The 23059-nt window shown below is 41.2% G+C and overlaps 1 protein-coding gene across 1 annotated transcript in view; it reads left to right on the forward strand.

Annotated features, from left to right (window-relative positions):
• Positions 1–19862, forward strand: part of NHSL1 (NHS like 1) — a 206201-nt gene extending 186339 nt beyond the window's left edge. The window contains 5 exon segments of the mRNA XM_039869773.1: positions 3687–3818; positions 9470–11742; positions 11745–12702; positions 13209–13341; positions 17625–19862. Of these exon segments, the coding sequence (XP_039725707.1) occupies positions 3687–3818; positions 9470–11742; positions 11745–12702; positions 13209–13341; positions 17625–18345 (4217 nt within the window). The 3' untranslated portion in view covers positions 18346–19862.
• The last annotated feature ends 3197 nt before the right edge of the window (positions 19863–23059 follow it).

The following is a 23059-nucleotide window of genomic DNA, read 5'->3' on the forward strand; positions in this document are numbered from 1 at the left end:
AAAAACTCAGTAGGGTGATAAAATTATATTTTGATCTCTAATTTGAATTTTATAATCTTTAAATAAAAATCCATTCCTTCTGAATATAAAATTTTTGAATATGTCACAATAAACTGGAATATGAATATTGATTGCCAACTGTGAAATTTAAATTCTTTTAGAATATTATACTCAGGTTTTGATCATCTGTGGTAATTAAAGATTACAAATAAGGTACATGAAGCTCAAAACAATATTTCACAGACTTAGATGAGCCGTTAAAAAATATCAAAGTTTTTCTGTTTTATCACTTCGGTGGCCTGCAAACAGGATAGGTCAGTAGTTTGGGGCATGTACACAGTGCTAAATAGATAATTAAGAGTTAATAGCTTCAGCCATTGGGCTGTATGTTCAAGAGGAATAGATTACTGATATCATTGATAACCAGTTCATTCAAAGCATGGCCAATAAGGCCACAACCTAAAAAAAATCACGTGAGCAATAAGAATGAGTTTTTATAAAATATTAGATGAAAACCCATCGCCACTCTCTGTGCTACTGAGGCTACTGTTGTTGACTGCTGTTAGAAAGATTTTTACAATGGCACTGATGAACTTTTAAGGGACTAATAACATTTTGATAGTTATTGAAGAATTTTTAAAAACCTTACAGGACATTTAAAATTACATTTTGAACTGTATTTTGAATTCCAGAGAAATTTAATAAGTGCGTGAATTATTTTAAATTCCATGTGCATTTTCCCACATTTATTATAAGCCTTAAAGGAATAGCATGGCATTTTAATCCATTTTCTTTGCAAATAACATCTTCATCTTTCTAAATGTGATTCTCGTTCACCTAGATTATATTTTTTAAAGATTATTTTTATAAGAAGCTATGTTTCAGGACAAAGTATGTTTATTGCTCAATGAAATACATGGATGCATATTTTCTATAAGAAAATGCATTACATTATTTGATTAAATGCAGCAGAAATGTAATTACATTATATATGCTTAAATGCCTCAGGAATAATATAAGAAGATTGTGCTATGAAATATGACAATCCTTAATGGAATTAGGATAAAATGCATTATCATGAGATTAGTACATTTAAAACTGAGTAACTAGAGTTTTAGGAGTAAAGAATTATTTGCCATGAAATACATTGTCATGACAGTGGACAGTATCCTTCCTTTGAGCTTTAATTCACTCTTGTTTGATGTCTAAGTAGATATGAATTACACAGAGTTTAAAAGGAGGCCTTCAGAATGCCACACAGGAAGGGTGAATGACAATAAAGAAATGAGCCCTGTGAGCTATGTCAAAATACAATGTACTTTTGATTGAGTGATTAACATTTTTAGAAATGTAGAAGTTAAAAGTAATAATTAATTACATATTTATTGCTTCATTTTCTGGATATATGTGTTCACATACATACACATTTATTTCATAAAGGGAGTGGTTTTTCTAATCTGGTATAAAGAAGTATTAAATTAAAAATTTTTCGCTTTTAGTGGTTGAATTGATATAGATTATACAGCTTCCTGCTATTCAAATGACATATTTCTAAAGCCCTAGAAGACTTTTGAGATAAAAATGTAGCTGTCTAAAGGGAATTACGTGCTCACTCATTTGGGTGAACAGTGATGCTCTAGTTTGATTTTCAGTGAGATTCAGCTGAGGGAAAAGTGCCAACAAATATATTATTTCAAATCCAAAGTGAAGCCCACCAGGCGTAGAGGTAAAACATTAGTACAATGAGCTGCCAGCTTGAAATTGATTTAATCCCTTTAGTCCTAGTTTTGTGGGAACTCAGCATGTTCTAAATGTTGAAGAGAAAACAATGTTTAAAATAAAATGTACATATGAGTATGTTTCATCATCTGTTGTGTGGGATAACAACTCTTCCACCTGGAAGGTAAATAGTAGATATACTTAAACAGTTTTTACTAACTGGTTTTGTACTAATGTTTGAGCTAGCTAAGTTTATTTCCAAGTATAGTAACCATCACTGACTAATGCTATTTTTCAATGAAAGGGAATGATTCAGTTCCTCTCGACTCAACAGATACTTACTGAATAACTACTTTTGTGGCAGACACTGAGCTGAATGCCACAAAGGATGCTGAGGTACATGAATCATGGTCCCTACCCTCAAGAAATGTATATAGTGCAGCAGGGGACACCATCCTTTTAGGTCACAACGCCAGATGGAGAGTTTGGTGCCTTTACTGGTGATGTTTATCCTTGTGGTTTGTTTCTTAATTTCCTTGGAGTTTGGGTGGTTTATCTTTTGCTTTTGTTTAGGAAGCAAAGTTGAAGACTAAATGCAACTATCTGTTAATACTTTGTCCATTCTTAATACCTTAATACAAGGAAATTTTTTTCCTCTGCTGCAGGAAATTAATGGACCATTGAAGTCATGACACGCCACTTACAAATGCCATATATGCTATTGCACATAGTGATCCATTTATTACAGTGATGGTACCTTCTGGTGTTTCCGGGTCTTCTCTCAGTCATTTCTGGTTTTCTCCATTAGGAACAAAGTTGCACACATTTTCAAGTTTGCAAGCATTTATTTAAGTTTATTGCTTAGTAGGTGAAATGTGTTTTGATCACTCTGATTAGGTAAAATTCTCTTCACAACTTACTCCTATTAAAATAGGTACATTGTTCAAAACATACCTACTTTGAATGTGTGTCAATATTGCTAAAAAGGGTGAATATTTTTATACTTTTCTTATAAGAATGATAAAAGTATATAATTTGTGTGTATATACGTATTTTTTAAATCTCTTTTTGAGGAGATAACCACTTAACAAGGTCAATACTATAAAACTTTCTTTAATTCAACTGTGAAGTAATTAAAGTAGACCAACCCAAAACTTATGCTTTATTTTTAATGCTTTCCCATTGTGTGTCAATCACACAAGCTTACACACTCTAGAAAGAAAAAAAGGCCTGTGGATATGGAAATCTGGGTTTGATTGCAACATGACCTAAAATGTCTGAATTCAGATTAACTTTTAAAAATGATTATGAAATAGAGAAGTTTGGCTTTAACAACAACGGTGCTACTGGGTCTCATTGTGATAAAAGTACTTTATCATTATAAGGCTTTTTATTTTTCATTATAGTTGTATCTCACACCATAGAAATTTCCACAGTCTATCCAAATTGTTGGCCTCCTTGATTGGAAGAAAAAGCTCTTCATCCAAGAATTCTTGATTAAGTTATTTGTTTCATCACAGAGCAAGACATTATAATGGTCTCTGGAGTCGACTAAATGATTAAAATATGTTTATTGCCATCATCACATACACGGTGATGTAAAAAGTGATTTTGGTGACCAGAGGAGTTAAGTGAAACACTTCCAAAATGATCCATTTTTAAAATAATGAAGAATCACTCTTCTGGTATATTGTTATCAAATTTGCATTTGCCACTCCAGCTCATTTGAAAATGAGATCCAGGTGCTTCCTTTGGAAGGACACACATAGAAATTGGAAAACAGCCTTATGATGATAATCTGCTTTCCTTCCTTTTTTGCCCTTCAGCATTCATTCATCATCATATGACTGGCTAACATCATTATTAATACCTTCTTATCATTTTACAACAAGCTTCTGGAAGAAAGTGCATGGTGTCAGCCTGCTTGAAAATAACATTGCTTTGCTTGTTCTACTACTCTACATTAGGGGAGAATTTCGATCGCCAGGCCAGCCTTCGGCAGTCTCTAATTTACACAGACACTCTGGTAAGACGGCCGAAGAAAGTCAAAAGGAGAAAGACTATTACAGGAGTCCCTGACAACATACAGAAGGAGCTAGGTATGGCTCATCAGAACTGTATTCCGTTGCCCTCATTGCTGCTCAGCATTACTATGCTAACCTCATCTGTGGTGCTTATGAAATCGACACATTCTGATAGCCATTTGGTGCCGCAAAGGGCCAGCTTTTCTGAACGATGCACCGGGTACAAATTTTAATGCGCCATGCAGATGATGTATTGAATTTTGGTGAGAACGTAAGAGGAGACGCTTGTATAAAAACTATTAATTGGGATGATAGAAATTCACAGTTATGTCATCATCTCTACATACCTTGAACAGTAGGGATTTCCACAATTAAATTTGCTTTTAGGTCTTAAGTTTTCATCAAACCAACAACTCATTCTAGGACTTCAAATTATGATATGGACTTCATCAGTTATACTGGCAATATTGATGGCATTTGTCATCAAAGAGACAGCAGTGTAGGGTAGTTAGTAAATACCAATATGATAGAAAATAGTCTTTCATGTTGGGTAGTACATTTATGTACTTCCAATGAAACAACTTGATAAGTTTTTGATTCGATATTTTTCAACCTGTGATGAAAACAACAAAAAAATATTTTTTTGGCTGGTGGAGAGCATTATTTACTTCCTGTTCACTTATTCATTTGTTTCTGCTTATCTTTGTATATGCTGTGGATCATCCGTTCATTCTTTTCTCTCTATATTTACTTCCTCTCTCTGGTTTTTAATGGGCCCATTGGGAATATCTGCAGAAGCAGCATAGCATACTGGGTCAGGAGCTGGGACTCTGGGCCAGACTGTGGATTTGAATCCTAGCTCTGCCACTAACTCTCTAGGTGACTGTGAGCTGGTTACTTCACCTTTCTGAGTCTACTTCCTCATTTGAAAAATGGAGTTGGTGAAGTTAATAGAACCTACCTCATAAGGTCTTTTGAGGGTTTAATGAATTTGTACAGGTGAAGCATTTGTGCCTGGTACTACATGAACATAATAGCTGCTACTGTAATTATTGTAAGGAACTTACATAAGACTGCCTTTCTTGAAATTTGCTTCTTTCTCTTCTGTGGACTTATTTCACTTGATATTTTTACTTGTATTTAGTATTAAAGGTTATACTGTAGAAACTCAGAATCATATTTCTGAGTTTCTGCACTTCCTATTAGTCTTTTAGTCAAGATGAATTTATCCTAGCAATAATGATGTATCTGTTACAGCACTTTGAAGTAGCATTTCAGCTTTGGATGCTACAGACACTGTTCCTGTGTATTTTTTTCCCAACGCTCCTGCTCATTCTTCTTTACCTGGCCATCTTTTTTTTTAAACTGCCATCTAATTTTAAAGTATGTGTGCTTTGCCTTCCAGACTGCAGCAACAATGGCACAAGAAAAGCAGTGCTTTGCCTCTGCTCTAGGTAGCTTCAGTGACACAGATGGCTTATGGGTGCTTGTTTTATCCCATAGCATAAGTGTTCATTATAAACAAAGGCCAGATCGCATCCGCAGGGTTTGTGAAGTCTGTATTCGGTTCCTGTCCCCACATGCTGCTTCTTTTAGTGGGCCAGTCTTCTTATGTCCTGTTCTTTCGGACTCTTTTTTTTTCTTCTTCTTCTTCTTTAGGTGACAGCTAACTGATTTGAGAAATAAATCTGTATGTATATGTATGGTAGATGCTTAATGGGCTAATTTCTTACAGTGCTCAGGTAACATTTGTAATTCAACTGATCTTTTAGATGTGCCTTAACTAAAAGGAGTGACTTTAAAGAAGGCCCTTGATAAAATGGGTCCCCAACCCCTGGGCCATAGACTGATATCAGTCAGTCCATGGCCTGTTAGGAACCTGACTGCACAGCAGGTGAGTGGCAGGCGAGCAAGCAAAGCTTCATCTGTATTTGCAGCCGCTCCCCAGCGCTAGCATCCCTGCCTTGGCTCCACGTCAGATCATCAGGCATTAGATTCTCATAGAAGCACCGGACCTGGTGCCAAAACGGTTGGAAACTGCTGCTTTATAAAATAACAAGGTTGGTGTTTTGAGGTAGGCTGCATTTTAAGTGGCTTTCCAACCAAAATAGGTAGGTTTTGAATAGCTTTGTGCAAAGGGTGTAAGAATAATTTGGCCCAGATAAAGATACACGTACACATAAGTATTAAATATTAATGGTTTATATATGTACATAATATGAGTTCTAGAACCTTAGACTTACGAACTTGTATCATTTTTATTACTCAGCCATCCAGTATGGGGCCAGCCAATCGCTCATTTACCTCTTTGACCTCACTGGAATGATCTGGCCAGCTTGATAAACTGTATCTTCTGTGATTTTAATATGTTTAAAATGAATGTTTGAGTCTCTGGAGCTCACATTTATTTCTCTTTTACATGTGATGTGGAACCACTACTAATGCTGGAGGAAAGAAAATAGCGTTCCCCATATCATCTATGTTACGGTTGTTGCCAGATGTGAGACTGTTGATGCCATTGCAAAGTTAGTGACATGACCTGGATCACAGCTGAAGGTCAACTGAGACAGCAGTGTCTAAGTTGAGCTAGTTTTTAAAAAATAGACAATTAGACAATTACTCTAGTTTTATAGAAAGGCTAGTTGCAAGGATTGATGGATAGAATGAGGGAAAATAACATTTGAATACAGAAAAATTTAGGGGAAAATTTGGATCATACATTTTCTTAGTTCATTTTATGACTTGTGGTTGACATGGGCCTTTCTTCTAATATTTTTTAGTATAAAATAAAATGTCACTTGGAAACTTCTTGCTGCTTAACTATTGAGTACTAAAAATAAATGCTTCATGTTTTCCTTAAAAATTAGTCTTCTCTAAATATGAAGCATAGGATAGTATGGCTGAGTCAAATAAATTAGATTTTAAAAAAGAAATAATTATCTGAAAGGAAGACATTCACTTAAAAAGATGTACTCTGTCCACTAGACACTTCCTAAGTTGCCAGGGTTTCGATTTTTAAAAACCTAACCAGAGGTGTTTCCAGAATTGGAGAGTTTGATTATGCTTCATTATATGTATTTTTACTTCAAAATTCATAAATAGTGTACTCTAGAGACTAGCCAATATACAATGCTTTAAAATCAAGGTATGATATTTACTGTTTACTTCCAAAGCATATTTGATGACTTATAATTGATTTCCTTCCATTTAAATGAATTAGACAAAATTTCAATTTTTTCTTTAATCTTATTATCCTAAACATACATAGAAATATATTTGAATATCATTTCATGTTTTAGAATCAGATAGGATTATTTCGTTGATACATAATTATATTTGGCTCCTAAATAGATTAGATACTCCTGGAACTTATCCCAATATTTGTTCCCCAAGCAGAAAAAACCTCATTCAGAAGGAATTCCCTTCTGAATAATTTTTGGTAGTTTGTACTAAAAACATTACTAAAGAACTGACAAGACTATTTAAAAATTCATATACTAAACCTTAAATAAACTAACTTGTAGATTTCCATTATGGTTGATTACATGCTTTTTTAAAAAAATGGAAATCCCTTATATAATAATGAAAAGTATACACAATTATTTTCTTACATTTTATTTGAAAATCAGATAAATGCCATCAAGATTTTAGCAGCACCTGAGTGATTTACATTTGTTTTTAGTTATCTTTTTGTAGTCTGTTTTTGTTCTTTAGTTCTAATCAATATAGCATTCATCTGTATCTATAATATTGCGATACTTTTTCTGCTGTCAAAATATTGGATGATCTGTTTTGGGAATAGAAGTTTGGTGGCCCTTTTGTTAAATGACATACAAGTGTTTCATATATTTTTGAAGGCCTTTAGAAAAATATTGTTATTTTGATAACAAAGTTGTAACTGGTCTATAGATGGTGAAGAAATGGCTGTATTCCCATTTTCAGAAGCTTAGAATGGTGTCACATTCAAAATTGTTACCCAAAAGAATCAGGACTTTGTTTATGGCTCTTACAGACAGACAAAAATCTACCACTGACGCCACGCAACAAGTACTACAGATTTAAAAGAAAAAGATATTAAAACCCATTGATGAATAGAATAAAGTATCTTGAATGTTTGGAATCAAACTAGTACAGACCGATTCAGCCATACAAGTCAACCCCCCACCTTCTTAAATGGCAAATGGCAAAGACTTTTACCTTTTGTTTTTCTTAAAGTGGATTTTTCTTCTGCTCTTGCCCTTTTGACTACTTTCCCTCTCTCTGAGGAAGAACCTCGTGTGTATATATGTGAATGTGTGTTTGTGTGTGTGTGTGTGTGTGTGTGTTTAGTGAGTGGGTATTTGGCAGACGGTAGGGGGAAGGAAATTGATTTTGTTGGCTGATGATACAAGTACAAAAATGAGTCTCCATCATCACATCACATCACAGTGAGGAAAGGACTTTCGCCTGAGAAATCTTCCTTTCCTCGGGGTGACATCTCCTTGCGGTTTATAACAAGTACACTGCTGCCATTTTTGTAATATGCTTTGCTATTTGGATGAGCAATAGGCTTTATATCCAGTAAGGTACACATGGCATGCAGTGGTTGATTTATGTGGGGTAGAGAGGGAGTTCTCTGGAATCCCATCATCATTAGAGTCCTTGCCAGGTGAACAGTGATGTTCTGCCAGCGTCGTTCAGCGAAGCCCGTACTTGAGATATTTCAGGTCCTTATTGGGTGATAACAATGTAGAGAGAATTATGGTTTTGCTACTGTTTTTCATGACTTAATTTGCCCTAGTGATTACTATGCATGGGTTGATTTTTTTTTTTCTCCATTATACTTTTGAATTAAGTTTGGCTTCATGATTTTTTTTTTAAAGCTATTTCTTCCTTCCCAGGTGGCTTGAAATCCTGTTTCTTCACTTAAGGTGTTTTCTCATCTACCTTCCCTTCTATTCTCCCATTTGGTCTTTTCCATGTCCTTTTTTTTAAAAAAAAAAGAAAAAAAAGAAAACATACTCTGTTTAGTTGTAAGGCTCCAAGAAATGAATAAACCTAATTTGAGTAAATGTTCACTGGATCAGATCCTGCTGGTCGGTTCCCTACCAGAACACGACAGATTGCTGTAGAATTTTGAATGTCACTGACAGACAGATGATAATGGCTTGAGATGGATAATGAAATGTTTGCAACACAGATGGGCCTGTAAATCATTTTTCTTTTTCTCAGGATTTCCTTCTGACATAAAATTAATGTTATTAACTCCATTTTGTACTAATATTCCTCATAAATGGTATCTCTCTAGCCTTATTGTTGACCTACTACTACATTCATCTGTCTTTGAGAAAGACAATCCCTGCTTGGGCAATGCTCTGTGCGGTCACCCGGTGGGTGCCCGGCTACCTTGAAATCTTTACTAAAAGGAGGTTATTTGAAAAGCAAACCTTCCTTGATCTCAGAGGGAGTACCTGAGAATTTCATATGCAAGCACTTAATCTATGGGAGGATTTAAAGTATAAATTAAAAGAACTACATGACATTCATAATAAGGGTTTTTGATTTAGGAGCCGTCGGTAACTAAACTCTCACTTAGGCACCTACAAAAGAAAAGAAACTAGATCAAATAGAGAAGGTTTTGTTTGTTTTAAGTACAGCAGAGTCAGAAGGAGGTGAGGGTACAGACGATGAACTAAGATGTTGGTTTTTATTTTTAGGTAACAGGCCTCTTTCTGCTTTATCTCCAGCATCAGGCACTGGCCAAGATGATGTTGGTGGTCACTCAGGGTACACCCCAGACCACTACTCGACACTAGGAAGGCTCGACAGCTCTCGGTCTGCCGGGCAGCGCTCGGAAACCAGGGACTCCAGCTGTCAGACTGAGGAAGTGAAAGTCGTGCCGCCTTCAATGAGAAGAATCAGGGCACAGAAGGGGCAAGGCATTGCTGCCCAGCTGAGCCACTTCTCCGGCTCCTCTGGGAACATGTCTGTGCTGAGTGACTCTGCGGGCATTGTGTTCCCTTCTCGCCTCAACAGCGATGCTGGGTTCCACAGTCTCCCACGTTCCGGAGGGAAGGCCAACCTTCAGTCCCTCGAGCCACAGCTGGGTGCCCCGAGCCCTGCGGAAGACCTGGACGGCACTTTCCCCTACCAGTTAGGGGGTGCTTCAAGGACTGGAGTACATTTGAGGCCCAAGTCCCAGGAGCTGAGGTACTTTGAGAGTGAAAATGGAACAGGCCCAGCATGTGTGGTGTCGCCGCACGCGACCTACTCCACCAGCATCATCCCAAATGCCACCCTCTCCTCCTCCTCGGAGGTTGTTGTTATTCACACTGCTCAGAGTTCAGGGAAGCTGGACAGTAAAATTACCAGCTCCCCTTCATACATAAAAATAAAATCCAGAGACCGCCTCCTCTCCAGGCACGCTGGGAAAGATGACCGCCAGCCTCTCAGTGGTAACTGGGATGAGGGTCACACCCCCGTCCCTTCACGGGCCCTCGATCCCCACTCCCCCAGTGCAAGCACACTGTCGTCCCTCTGTGATTCGGCAGTCTCTCTAAATACCCCAGCAAATCGGGAGAACGGGTCCCATGCCGTGGCCTATAACTGTAGAAACAACCCGAGCTTCCCAGCCCAGCCCCAGGATGGGGATGGCAAGAGTGAGTCCAGTTATCCAGGAGGTAGAGGGCATGGCAGCTCAGAGCCCTGGGACTACAGTTCCTCAGGGAGCGGGCGGGCGTCCCCACTGAAGCCTCATTTGGCAACCCCTGGTTACTCCACTCCGGGAAGTCACATGAGCAGCAGCAGTTTAGACCAGATGTCCAACAAAGACGATGCCAGGTCTCTGTATTCAGAGGACCACGACGGCTACTACCCACCTGTGCACACCAGCTCTGGACACGGACCTGGGAATCAGTGCAGTAGCAGCAATGGCTTTGGGAACCCCAGGCACAGCGTGGTCAATGTTTTTGATGGAAGAGCTCAGAAGAACCAAGAGGATCGGTCAAATTACCATGACAAATCCCTTTCGCGAAACATCTCTTTGAAGAAAGCAAAGAAGCCTCCTCTGCCACCCTCTCGGACGGACTCTCTGCGCAGGGTCCCCAAGAAGAACACCCAGACTAACGGGCAGGTGCTCAACGAGAGCCTGATCGCCTCGCTCCAGCACTCGCTGCAGCTGAACCTCCCCGGCAAGGGCGGCCTCTCGCCCGCCCAGAGCCCCTGCAGTGACTTGGAAGAGCCCTGGCTGCCTCGCTCCCGCAGCCAGAGCACGGTGAGCGCGGGCAGCAGCATGACTTCTGCCACCACCCCCAACGTCTCCTCCCTGTGCGGGGTCACTCCGTCACAGAGTGACACGAGCAGCGTCAAGTCCGAGTACACAGACCCTTGGGGTTACTACATCGACTACACGGTGCTACCGGATGACCCGGGGAACCCCAGCGGGGGCTGTTCAGCCAGCAGTGGGGCACCAACTGGAAATGGGCCAGTCCACCATGTCCAAGAGGGGTCCAGGGCCGCCGTGTCCCAAGTGCCTGGTGGCTCAGTCAAACCAAAGATCACATCCCCGGAGAAGTCACATAGAGTCACTTCTCCATCCAGTGGGTATTCCAGCCAGTCGAATACACCCACAGCACTCACCCCTGTGCCTGTGTTTTTAAAATCAATGTCACCAGCAAATGGGAAAGGGAAGACCAAGCCCAGGGTTCCGGAGAGGAAGTCCTCTCTGATATCGTCAGTGTCCATCTCCTCATCGTCCACGTCCCTTTCTTCTAATGCGTCTACAGAAGGAAGCGGAACTGTGAAGAAGCTGGATTCGGTGCCAGCCTCTCCGCTCGCTGTTCCTCCTCAACATTCTCTTCCGTCTCCATGTCCTGCTGACAAGTCTCCTTTTCTTCCTCCTCCCCCACCTTTAGCAGATTCTCCCGGGGGCTCTCCTCTGCCTCAGTCTCCCCTTTTCCCCCCTCCACCACCAGAAGTTCTTATGCCCTTCTGTCCAATTTGACGATAGTTTTCTTCTCCTCTCAGCCACGCCTCTGTCAATCACAGAGTCTCCCTTTTTTCCTGGACTCCTCTGCCTCGGTGCCACCCCCTCCACCATCTTTACCTTCCTTGGTTCCACCACCTGCCCCACCCCTTGATCCCAAATTGATGAAAGATGCCAGGCCTTCTTTCAAGAAGTCTGGCCAGCCGGACTCCTCCCGGGAGGCCTTCAGACAGCCTGCTACCAAGGAGGAGGGTGGCAGACCCCCCATGCCCTTGATCACCACGGAAGCATTGCAGATGGTACAGTTGAGGCCCGTGAAGAAGAACTCAGGAACCGAGGGAGCACTGTTATATGAACAAACATCTCAGGAAAAAGGAACTCCGATCGTGCCCCAGTATCATTTAAAGCCATCTGCTTTCCTGAAATCCCGAAATAGCATAAATGAAATGGAGAGTGAAAGCCAGCCTGCCTCCGTGACAAGCTCGCTTCCGACTCCTGCCAAGATCATGAGTCAGGGTCACCAGGATGGTGCAGCCGAGCGTGGCCGCCAGAGCCGCAGCCAGGGCAGTGCTGGGGAGGCAGAGGCTGGGCACGGCCCCGGGCACGCTCCGCGCCAGGGGTCCCCCGGCCCATCGCCCAACAGGAAGCCACCCCCCATTTCCAAGAAGCCCAAACTGTTCCTGGTGGTGCCACCTCCGCAGAGAGATTTCACAGCAGAGCCAGCAGAGACCGTGAGCGAAGCAACGCCGAGCCCCACAAGGGGAGAGGCCAGAGAGAGTTGTGCAGCTCGGGCTGGTTCCGATGAGACCGACTCCGGCAGCTCGGTTCTTGAGGGAAGAGCTGCAGGATCTGCATCCCCAGGCAGAGTGGAAGCCAATGTCCCCATGGTGCCGCCCGATGCTTCGCCAGACCCCAAGCTGGAGGCACCAGGCACCGAGAACAGTCCGGACAGAGGGGCCAGTGTGGAGAGCTGTCTGTCTCTGCAGGACCCAGGGCGTGAGTCTGGTTTTTTCTCTTATTCCCCTCCAGCCATATGCAGCTGAGGCAGTAGGGCTGGTGCATGTTCATGTTAAAGCAGGCACTGTGGGCTAACTCTTCCCTTCCTGTGCTGCTCACACTTAGGTGACCAACTTGGCATTTTCTGAATTTTTTTAAAAACCTAGATCTAGATCTAGAGCTTACAGAAGGGCAGAAGAGAGAGGGGTGGGGCGGCCTACAGCAGCAAGCTGGGTATTAAATAGCAAGTGAGTAATCTCCCTTCTGGAGAGCTGCAAAGAAATGTTACTACACAATTTAAGAGATTCCCTAGCAGTTCTACAACTTAGGAGAAAAGAATGGGCTTTGGCTGTCATGCTCCCCGCTCTTTGTAAAATATCCAGCTGCGAACCCACAGCCTTTCCCTGTGGTTCTCACATTATCAAGAGTGATGGAGAGCATACTTGGGAGCTTGGCTAAAGACTGAAATTCAAGTCGCTGTGTGTCTCGTGTTTGCTTCTCCATAGCTGGGGTGCTGGAGACCGACGCAGCTGGTTCTTCCACAGAGGTCTTTGACTTCCTTAAGGAAGAAGGGAGTGATGAGGTGATGACCCCCAGCAGACCCCGGACCACAGAAGACCTCTTTGCAGCTATTCACAGGTATCCAAAACTCTTCACAGTTTCATCTACTTTATGTTGAGTCCTGCCCCGCCCCCTGTACTTTTCCAAATGGTTCCTCAATTTATTTTTCTTTCTTGATGTTTCTTCTGTTACCCAATTAGGTTTCATTAACTTGATTATTGATCTTTTTTAGTGTGTTTCTATATTTTTATTTCTTCTGACTTCAATTTCTGCTTTACTTTGTTCCACTGGTTTTTATGATGATGTGGGGGATGGAGGCTCATTGTGATACCTTCTGGTCGGCACTGCTCTTGCTGGCAAGAAATGCAATGTGTCAGTCATATGACAGAGTATTCAAGAGTTGGGTTAGAGCAGCCATGGTCCCATCCCGGGTGAAGGATACTGTGTTCTGTGGACTTATGATGCACGGCCTAGCTCTATAGGACTCCTAAGAGTGCTTTATTATTATCGTTATTTTCATATTATTACTTTTATAATTATTATTATTATTTTCATTTTACAGAAAAACGAGGATTTTATAGTATAATTTCTTTGGTTAAATGTTTCAATAAAAGAGTACATCTCTTTTTTTTAAGAAGGAGCAAAGGAATTAAATTTGCTTGTTGCTATATGCTGCTAGTGCCATCTACTGGCATCAGAAATTATTGGGCTTAAAAATACAGAGAGTAAATTTTTCAAAATAACTGCCTGAACTGTTACACTTTTTACAAGTGGTTACCTCCAAAAGTGAATATGGTTTAACACCAAAGCTTTATTTGTTGCCTCATTTTTCTGGTTATAAATAGTTGAATGCTCTCACAACAGTGTCATTGTAAAAATTGATAAGATTGTATACGTGCAAGTGCTTTAAACCATAACTCTAAGACCTTCACTTCCTTCTAGACTTCTTCACCACAATATTTTCAGATAACTCTTATGAATGCCCTTACGCTTCCAACACCTTACGTTACCCTGAATCAAGGTCTTCTTTTTAACTCCTGAAACAAAAAATCCTGTAAAATCATTGATTATATGAATAACCTTGTGTCAGGACTAATTTTCCAATTCTTGGACTCTAACTTTAAAAACTATTAAATGAAATGAAAAGCATAATACTGTCCCTACCTGAATTATTCATACAACATATAAACATCTAACCTGGGGGATAAAAACCAAGCTGGTGAATTAAGGTGTTTGTCAAGAAATGTGTTTTTTACCTCTTGGTTCTAGTATTAGTATAATATTCCAAAAGACCCCCAAAGACCGCCCCATTAACATGGTCTGACTAGTCTCTTCAATCTCATTATGAATAAAAAGGTAGCTGGTTATCAAGTTATTTCTCCAAAAAGGGAAATGAAGAAATGTTCCATCCTTTGAAACCAACTTTAGTGACATTTCTAGAGGTTTACACAGTTTTTTCTAACTCTAACCGTGCTGGACACATAATAAGTACTCAATAAATATTTTCTGAACTAAGTGAAACCAATTGGTATTTAACTGTCAGGAAATTCTTCCAAGACTCAACATCTTTCATTTAGTATGGCATGCACTAGGTTGCTAAATACGCCGGCTTATGTATTTATAGTAGCAATCCACAGAGAAGATGTATTGCCTGGTCGCTCTGTGTACTAAGGACTTGGTCTCAGGGAGAAACCCAGCTGTTGTGGGGCCAAATGACTGCATGCTTTTCATAAAAATATGCCAAAGATCTCTTCTGTGTTTTATTTTGGCAACCCTCTTAAGGCACTGAAGAATTTTGTAGTTTCTCTTGCTAGGGAGTTATGTCTACTGCAGATATAGAAATTGGCAGTCTGTATTATTCTGTGTACTCATGATAGTAGTAAAGGCAGAATAGAATAGGATTGCGAGAGAAAGCAAGGACATGTGCTAATTTTTATTTTAGCATTGATAACATATTAGCAGACGTAATAAAAATCCATTTAAAGTTTGTGATTTTTAGGGCTTTATTGTATCTTCCCTTTAGTACCTAAGCTAATAATTTAAAATTAAGAATGTCTAAATCGAAATACAACTTTCAGATTTTGTCATGCAAATTAATTCACTTCAGATTTAAAGCCAGATGGAAAATGTAGAACAGCAGTTGAGGTGTGAAGTTTTTATATTTATTGAAGTAATTAGTTTTCAAGCCAGTGTTAACTGTTTAAGCACTTTTTTATAGCCATCTCCTTTAAAAACGTACACACACGTGTGTGTATATACATACATACCTACATGCGGAGGATTAAAATGTTTAGATTTAATTATCATCTTAGGGGGCAGCTGCTCTTTAAAGAGCCATACTTTTGTAAAGCTCTTAATTCTAAATCTACAATTAAAGGCCATAGCTTCAGTCAAGGATACCTGTGGCGTGTTGCTTGGCTCTCGGCACACCCTCTTCACTGAAAACCCAAACCAAAAAATCGTATCACAAACCAATATCTGCAGAAATGAGAGGAGCAGGGTTGCTTTTGGGGAGCAATCAGTATAAATTGTGAGGCCATGTGCTTAAGTGGAAAGATACTCCATCAGGTCCTAGTTCTTGTATTCAGCGGTATGGCTTTATTCTTTAGACCTCAGTTACCTTCTCTGGTCAGCCCAAAACATCTAAAGTGTATTCCAGCTCTAAAATTCTGAGATGTTATAATTTCCGTGGTTTCTGTCACTCGCTCATTAACTTATTCCAGAGCACCGCTTTTATTGACAACTGAGCAGGACCGCTGAACCAAAATATCATAGGCCAGGCTCTGCAGTCCCAAAGCGACTGGTGCCACATCAGGTCCGGCCACCATTGAGCCTCCAAATTGGGTCCTTACCGCTTCCTATCTTCCACTTTAGAGATCACCCTGTGAGCACCAAGCCCAGGGCAGCCATCATAGCACACCGTTCCCTGTGCCTTGCTAAGCAGCCATGTAAAAACAGCACTGAAGACTGATCTGGTGCCAGGAAAAGAGAATTTATTTCTCAAAATGACACTCAGAGGTTTGTTAAAGCACCTCCTCCGCGCCTGACACTTTATGGCTGTTATTGCATTCATCTTTATTCAAAAACTGAGCTAGCTACTGTTTTTCTCCGTCTCCAGATAGGAAACAGGATCAGAAACTCTAAGTTGCCCACAGCGACAGACAGAGCAAGGACACTTTAGCAATGAGATTTAACCCAGGTCTGCGTGACTCCAGGGCTTATTTATCACACTGAATCCTCACAAATCTGTGAGGTTGACGTCATCATCCCCATTTTACAAGTATGAAAACTGAGGTGCAGTATAGATAAGTAACTGGTCCAAGGTCACAGCGCTGGAAGTTGGTAGTGCTCAGACCCAACCCTGAATCAGAGGTTTGTTAAAGCACCTGCATATTCTAGAATTTTACAGCAGAAAAAGAGACATATGCACATCTTATTTTATTAAATTTTATCAAGTTTCCTTAAAGCAAGCCCACCTGTACTTGGCTAAGAGATTCCTTGCACATTGAGTTGTTGTTATGTAAAGACCATCAAGGGGCCACTTGGCTCATCTGCTCTATTGTCTCTGATTCACTCTCAGTAGAAAACACATGAACAGGGAGGTTCTGAGAGACCGAAGACAAGAATTACCCCCAGGAAACATTTTATTTCCCTCCTCTTCCACACTCCGCTCACATCCCTCACGTTTTCTTGATCAGCTAGAGGTTCTCTGATGTCAGCCAGGAAACAGGACCTGGTGTGGAAGGTTCAGTCTTGTTTTCTAAACTGGTTTGGATTTCCAGGAGTTAGCATACTGTCCAGTAACGGCCAAGAAAAACTAGCTTTATGTCAAACTCTAGCAGGACTGAGAATGTAAGGCTGCGGAGCTGTTCTAGAACCTGAGGTGGGGCCTCAGTGGAGGGGAAATTCTGAGAGCTGGCTAACCTGTTAGGCCTGTTCAAGTGCCAGCACCAAACAAGAAAAGGAAGAATAGAAAGAAAGACGGCCAGCGCCGTGAAATTTCCTCGGATTAGTCCAATAAAGGAGAATAAAATTTTTAAATGGCAGGTAGTAAGACGTTAGAAATTGTCCTATCCAAAGTAAGTTAATATGTCTTGAGATTTGTTTCAAAATAATCCAGTGAAGGTAGAGATAAAAGAGGGGTGGCCATAAGTTAATAATTACCATAGCTAGGTCATGGGCACACATGGTAGTATAGTGAACTATTCTTTTTGCATGGCTGTTTGGAAGTTTACATAGTAAAAATAATAGATTAATAGATGGGGACCGGTATTTGCAGTAAAAAAAAAGCAGGGTGGTTGTGGCTGACATCCAGTGGCCCACTGGGAATTAACCTTTATCTTAATATTATTAAATCTCAGATCCAAGAGGAAAGTCCTTGGCCGTAAAGATTCAGACGACGATCACACCCGAAACCATTCTCCTTCCCCGCCAGTGACACCCACCGGTGCTGCCCCCAGCCTCGCCTCCCCAAAGCAAGTTGGATCGATTCAGAGAAGTGTCCGGAAGAGCAGCACCAGCAGTGACAACTTCAAAGCTCTGCTGCTGAAAAAGGGGAGTCGGTCAGACACCAGTGCCCGCATGTCTGCAGCCGAGATGCTCAAGAACACAGACCCTAGATTCCAGAGGTCCAGGTCGGAGCCTTCGCCAGATACTCCCGACAGCCCGTCAAGCTGCTCCCCGAGCAAGAACAGAAGGGCCCAGGAGGAGTGGGCCAAGAACGAAGGCTTGATGCCTCGGAGTCTGTCCTTCTCCGGCCCCAGGTACGGCCGCAGTCGAACGCCGCCTTCTGCAGCCAGCAGCAGGTACAGCATGCGGAACCGGATCCAGAGCAGCCCCATGACCGTCATCTCGGAGGGCGAAGGGGAAGCCACGGAGCCTGTAGACAACAGGGCTCGCCGGGCCCTGGGCGCTGCGAGGGAATGCTCGCTGGATGGACTGGCGGGGGATGAAATGGATGACGGCAGAGAGCCCGCCACCTTGCTGCAGGCACAGGCATCTGGCCTCGCAGATGGGACAGCCGGTGCCGAGGGCAGGGACCCATTAGAACAGTGTGGAGGTCCTCTGAGGGAAGAGAGTTAGGGACGAGAAAAGGAGAATCCCAGGTGAGGTGGGGGAGATGGCAGTACAGTGCTCTAGGAAGCCTGAGGGGCGCCCTTCCCTGCCATGCCCATGATCCTACTCGGCGTCTACACTGCGGGCCCAGGTCCTGCCGGCCCTGCGTTGGAAGAGGGTTATTTAGGACTCACTTGGCACTTGCCCTGTGGCTTAAAAGCAAGTAGAAGCTTAACTTCTGAAAGTGCTTCCTGGGGAAGATTTTTTTTTTTTTAACTAAATGCTGCGGGCGTGTAGACAGGTATGTGTGTGTGTGCATTCTGAACACTTTCTTTTGTTGTTAAACACACACGCAAAATGTATAGAAATATGGGAGGAAAAAATAGACAGTTAAGCTAGATAGAGTAATGGAGGCTTCTGGACCAGGCGGTGATCGCTTTAAAAGTATGTTTATGGAAATAATTGAGTTCCAGAAGGGGAGAGAGGACCATTACTTCTAAGGTAGACCTGCTGGTTCTGAGTGCACAGAACACGTGGGTATATGCACAGGTGTGCTTTTGAGGTGAGCTGGGTTGCGGTTAACCCAAAAAGTTGGGAAAGGGCTAAGTGACTAATTGGTTCAGGTACTTTTTTCTGGGAAAAAAAAAAAAAGGCTTTGTTTCTTTTTTGTAAAAATGACAAATGTGGAAGTGGCAACGCTGTAACTTGGAGCCTGCTGCTGTGCAGCCACAGACACACCACTTTTAGCCTGATTTTTAGAAATGTGGGTAATTTTTTAATGAATTTCCTCCTTGTGTAGCAGCTGTGACCTTTGAGAACTGAAACGATGGTGTGCACACACACAGAGGGTAGGAGAGATGAGAGGAGGGACGAGGAGTAAGTGATACACTGCTGGAATTCGTTTCCTGCTTATTCAATAAAATTATTTTTCAGAATTAAATTTGAAAACTTGCACTACAGAACTGTGGGTGGAGCTTTTCTTTTTACAACTGTTTTTACCAGAGTTTAAACTTCCATTTGGCAATTTCTTACCACTTGAAATGTCAACATTTGCTAACTTTTGGATATCCTTTTGGTTATACCAAAGAAAAAATTGTGGCTATTTTTCCTTGAACTGCCTGCAGTATCATGTCCTCATTTAGAAAGTTTTGTCAAAATCTATTATATATTATCTTACTTTGAAGAAAATGCTAAATAACTCTTGTTAGTCAAACTGATAAAAATTGGCAGGGCTTGGCTATTAGCCCCGGGAAATGAGTTTTTAGATTAAAAAGATTTTTTGCATCATTTGATTTGTGTGTTTTTATATCTTTTATAAATAATTGAGTTAGGTTAATTACCTTCTAATCTTCTCCAGTTAGAATTTTAACACTTTTAGACATGGGAAAAAGTATGTAAAGTATTTATTTTTATGTCATATTCTTGTGACTCCTTCCCCTACTCCCTCCCAACTGCCATGTACTTGATTTGTTGGTTAAATAAAATCAGAGTCTTGTCTTCATTAGAAGGACCTAAAATGACAATGCTGAGATTCTTGAATTAAATGCAATGCAGCTGCCTGTTGTCATCTTTTCTGATATGAAAATATCATCTAAAAGTTGGACTGCACAGGCCATATTACCATAAGGTTTATACAATAAAACTTTAGATACCCATTTTAGACACGTCTTTGAGACAAAAACAAACCTAAAGAATTAAGGCTTTTTCCATTCTCTGAATAAAAACAAAAATAAAAATTCCTTTTCACACACAGCCAGATATCATGCCCTAATGTTCGTCCAAAGGATTTTTGATCTTTTGGAGCAATAGTCTACTACTTTGGGCACAAAGATTATTTTTCTTCTAAACTTTAGAAAAGTGGTTATGGCTTTTGAATATGAAATCTTCTCATAGCTACCTAAAAACGATTAGAATGTGCGTGGATATCAGAAAACTTTAATATATGTTGAAGGTAAGATAAGCAATATCGAAACTAATTATAAAACTATTTAAAAACCCCCATTTTTAAAGGAAAAATATATTAGGTTTAAATTTGCTTTGAATAAAAACAATTGTAAAGTAAACATTTGAACCTTATTTCTTTTTGTTTGTACATGCATTTTTGAATAATGAGATAAGTCTTCTTGTACACAACTGTTGCGTGTTTTGCTGGATGCAAATAGAACAGCAGTGAAGACCAGAAGGTGCCTGTGGGAGGTGGGACCCAACAGAGAGGACATAGAACATCACAGACACTGTGGATGGTGCTATCTAAAAGGACATATGGAAAAAAGACTCTAAATGATGTCCAATAAAATACGAATAATATATTGACTGATAGTTCAGATGATATGCCATGTGGAGAGATGCAAGAACTTTCCCCAAGCCTGGATAAAATATAAAGAAACAAGTCTTTAGACTCTCCTGAACCATACGACATCTTTAGCTTTGCTATTTGATTCTTCTGTGGAGGCTAGCTCCTGTTAATGCAGCATAGCACACTTAAAAACTCAGCGAGAGTAGACTCGATAACCATTCCTTATTCCCCAAGACAGTAAGTGCCAGATAGTCGTAGACAGAAGCCTCAGGCCTAAAATATTTCCACTTTAATTTTTTTATAAGGATTGAGGGAGAAACATGCCTATTTGGTCTGTTGAAAGCAGCCTCAACTTCAATCTGATTTCTGCCCTCCATTTCTGAAGAATTTTGATTGAAACCATTGCTCTTTGTGTGGGGATGAGAGTATGTTTGGAGAAACATAAGGACAGGAAAGAAGAGGAGTTATTTCTGGATATCTATTTTAATCTCCACCCACCAGCACCACACCTGTGGGGGGCATCCTGGGAGGGTAGGTGAAGTGTGGGTTAGGCCTTATTGTTTCTGCCTTAATGTGTTTTCAGCACATTAATTGAATAGAAATAATTGAGATTCTCTCATGAAATGAGCACAGCAGGATAATTTACTCGGACAGATATTAAGACATTGTTGGATGTTGGGTGGAGGGTCTTTTGAATAAAACAGGCACCTGATTCTTGAGGTCTGTTTTCCTGTAATAAACTGTTCAGTTACTATAAATATAGATTTTTTGTTTGTTTTAGTGAGCTACTCTACCTTGCACACAGCCTAGCCTTTATTCACAGGACAAGGACTAGAACAATATGTAGTCATTTTTCATGCAATGAAAAATCTCTTAAGTACTTCTCATGTGCTAAGTTAGGATGAGGGTGTTCTAAGATAAAAAAATGTGGATGAGATATCATTAAGGAGCTTTAAGCCTAGTGAAAAAGCACACTGAACTATCCTGTAGAACAGATCCGTGTCAGAGTAGAGGAAAAGGAAGAACACTCTGAGCAAACCCTGCTAGGACCCCACCCAATATGTATTCTCTTTTCAACAGAACACCTGAAAATAGTTCGGGCTGGCAGCACACCCAGCCAAAACACTATAGCTCTCAGTCCCCCACCCAGTCAGGAGGGGCACGTGGCACAGTTTTGGCGAATGAGACATGGGCTATAGTCAGAATTTTTCCAGGAAAGCTGCTTTCCTCATGCAGATGCCATCCCTCGTGTGGCTGCCTTCCTCCTCTTCTCCCTAGAATGGATGAGGAGCTGGAGGAGGAACAGTGAGTGCTCTTGCAACCTTTGAAGCACCAATAAGGGTGGAAACCACGTGTTGTGGAAGGCAGAGGAGAAAGGAGCCTCGTCCATTGATAACATCAACATCTAGAGTCACTGTGCCAGCCTTGTGCTGTCCACCTCCAGACACTGGGTAGTCAGTCATCTTTCATGGACTTTGCAGTTGAGCGATGTGGTCCTCAGAGGAAGATGTCACTGCTTCTGACTAGGTCGATGTGGGCGGGACTGGCTGTGGTGAACCTGAGCTGAGACTTTACAGATGTAGAAGATTTTACCCAGCTAGGGAAGTTGGTCAAGGAAGATATTCCAGACAGAAGGAATAACATGAGCAAGGGCACAGAGGCCAAGTGTTTAGAGGAAGCCAGGCAGCTTCCTCTAAAAGAGGAAGTCACTAGAAAAACATAATGGATCATGAAACAGGAATGGTCGTCTGGGGCAAGAATGTAGAGGGCGTGGGATGTCATCCCAAGGGATTGGGGAGTTTCATTTTGTAGTACTGGGGTGCATTGAAGATTGTTAAGGAGGTGAATGATGTGACCTGGCTTGTTTCCGAACATTTTTCTCCAGCTATGCTCTCCCTTGGGACTACATCTAACCCCACAGCGTTGAATGAATGATACATATTGGTAACTCCTGAGCATCTCCTGACTTTCTCCATGAGCTCTACATTAGTATATCAGCTGCCTACTCAGAACCCGCATTTAGAAGTGTTTTAACTTTAATATACCCAAACCCTTCTTCTCCCCAAGTCTTTATCTTACCAATTAATGGCATTACCATACACACAATGGCTCAGGCCTCAAATCTAGGCTCATCCTTGTGGTCTTTCTTTTCTGCCCCACGTCTAAACCACAAGCAAGTCATGTCAACTATATTGTCAAAATATTCCACAAATCCAGTCACTTCTAACCAGTTCCACCACTCTCTCAGGTCCAAACTGCTATTTCCTGACCTATTGCAAAAGCCTCTCGGTTGGCCTCCTTAACTTTACTGTGCTTTTTCCACCACCATCAAGTCCTGTCACTCCCTAACTTGAAAACCCCCAAAGACTGGACATTACGATTGGGATAGGATTCTAACTCCTTGTGGCCTGCGAGACCTTCTATATCTGCCACTGTTCCCCTCTG

The sequence above is a fragment of the Pteropus medius genome, unplaced genomic scaffold (assembly GCF_902729225.1).
Source record: "Pteropus medius unplaced genomic scaffold, Ma_sr-lr_union100, whole genome shotgun sequence".
NCBI lineage: Eukaryota > Metazoa > Chordata > Mammalia > Chiroptera > Pteropodidae > Pteropus > Pteropus medius.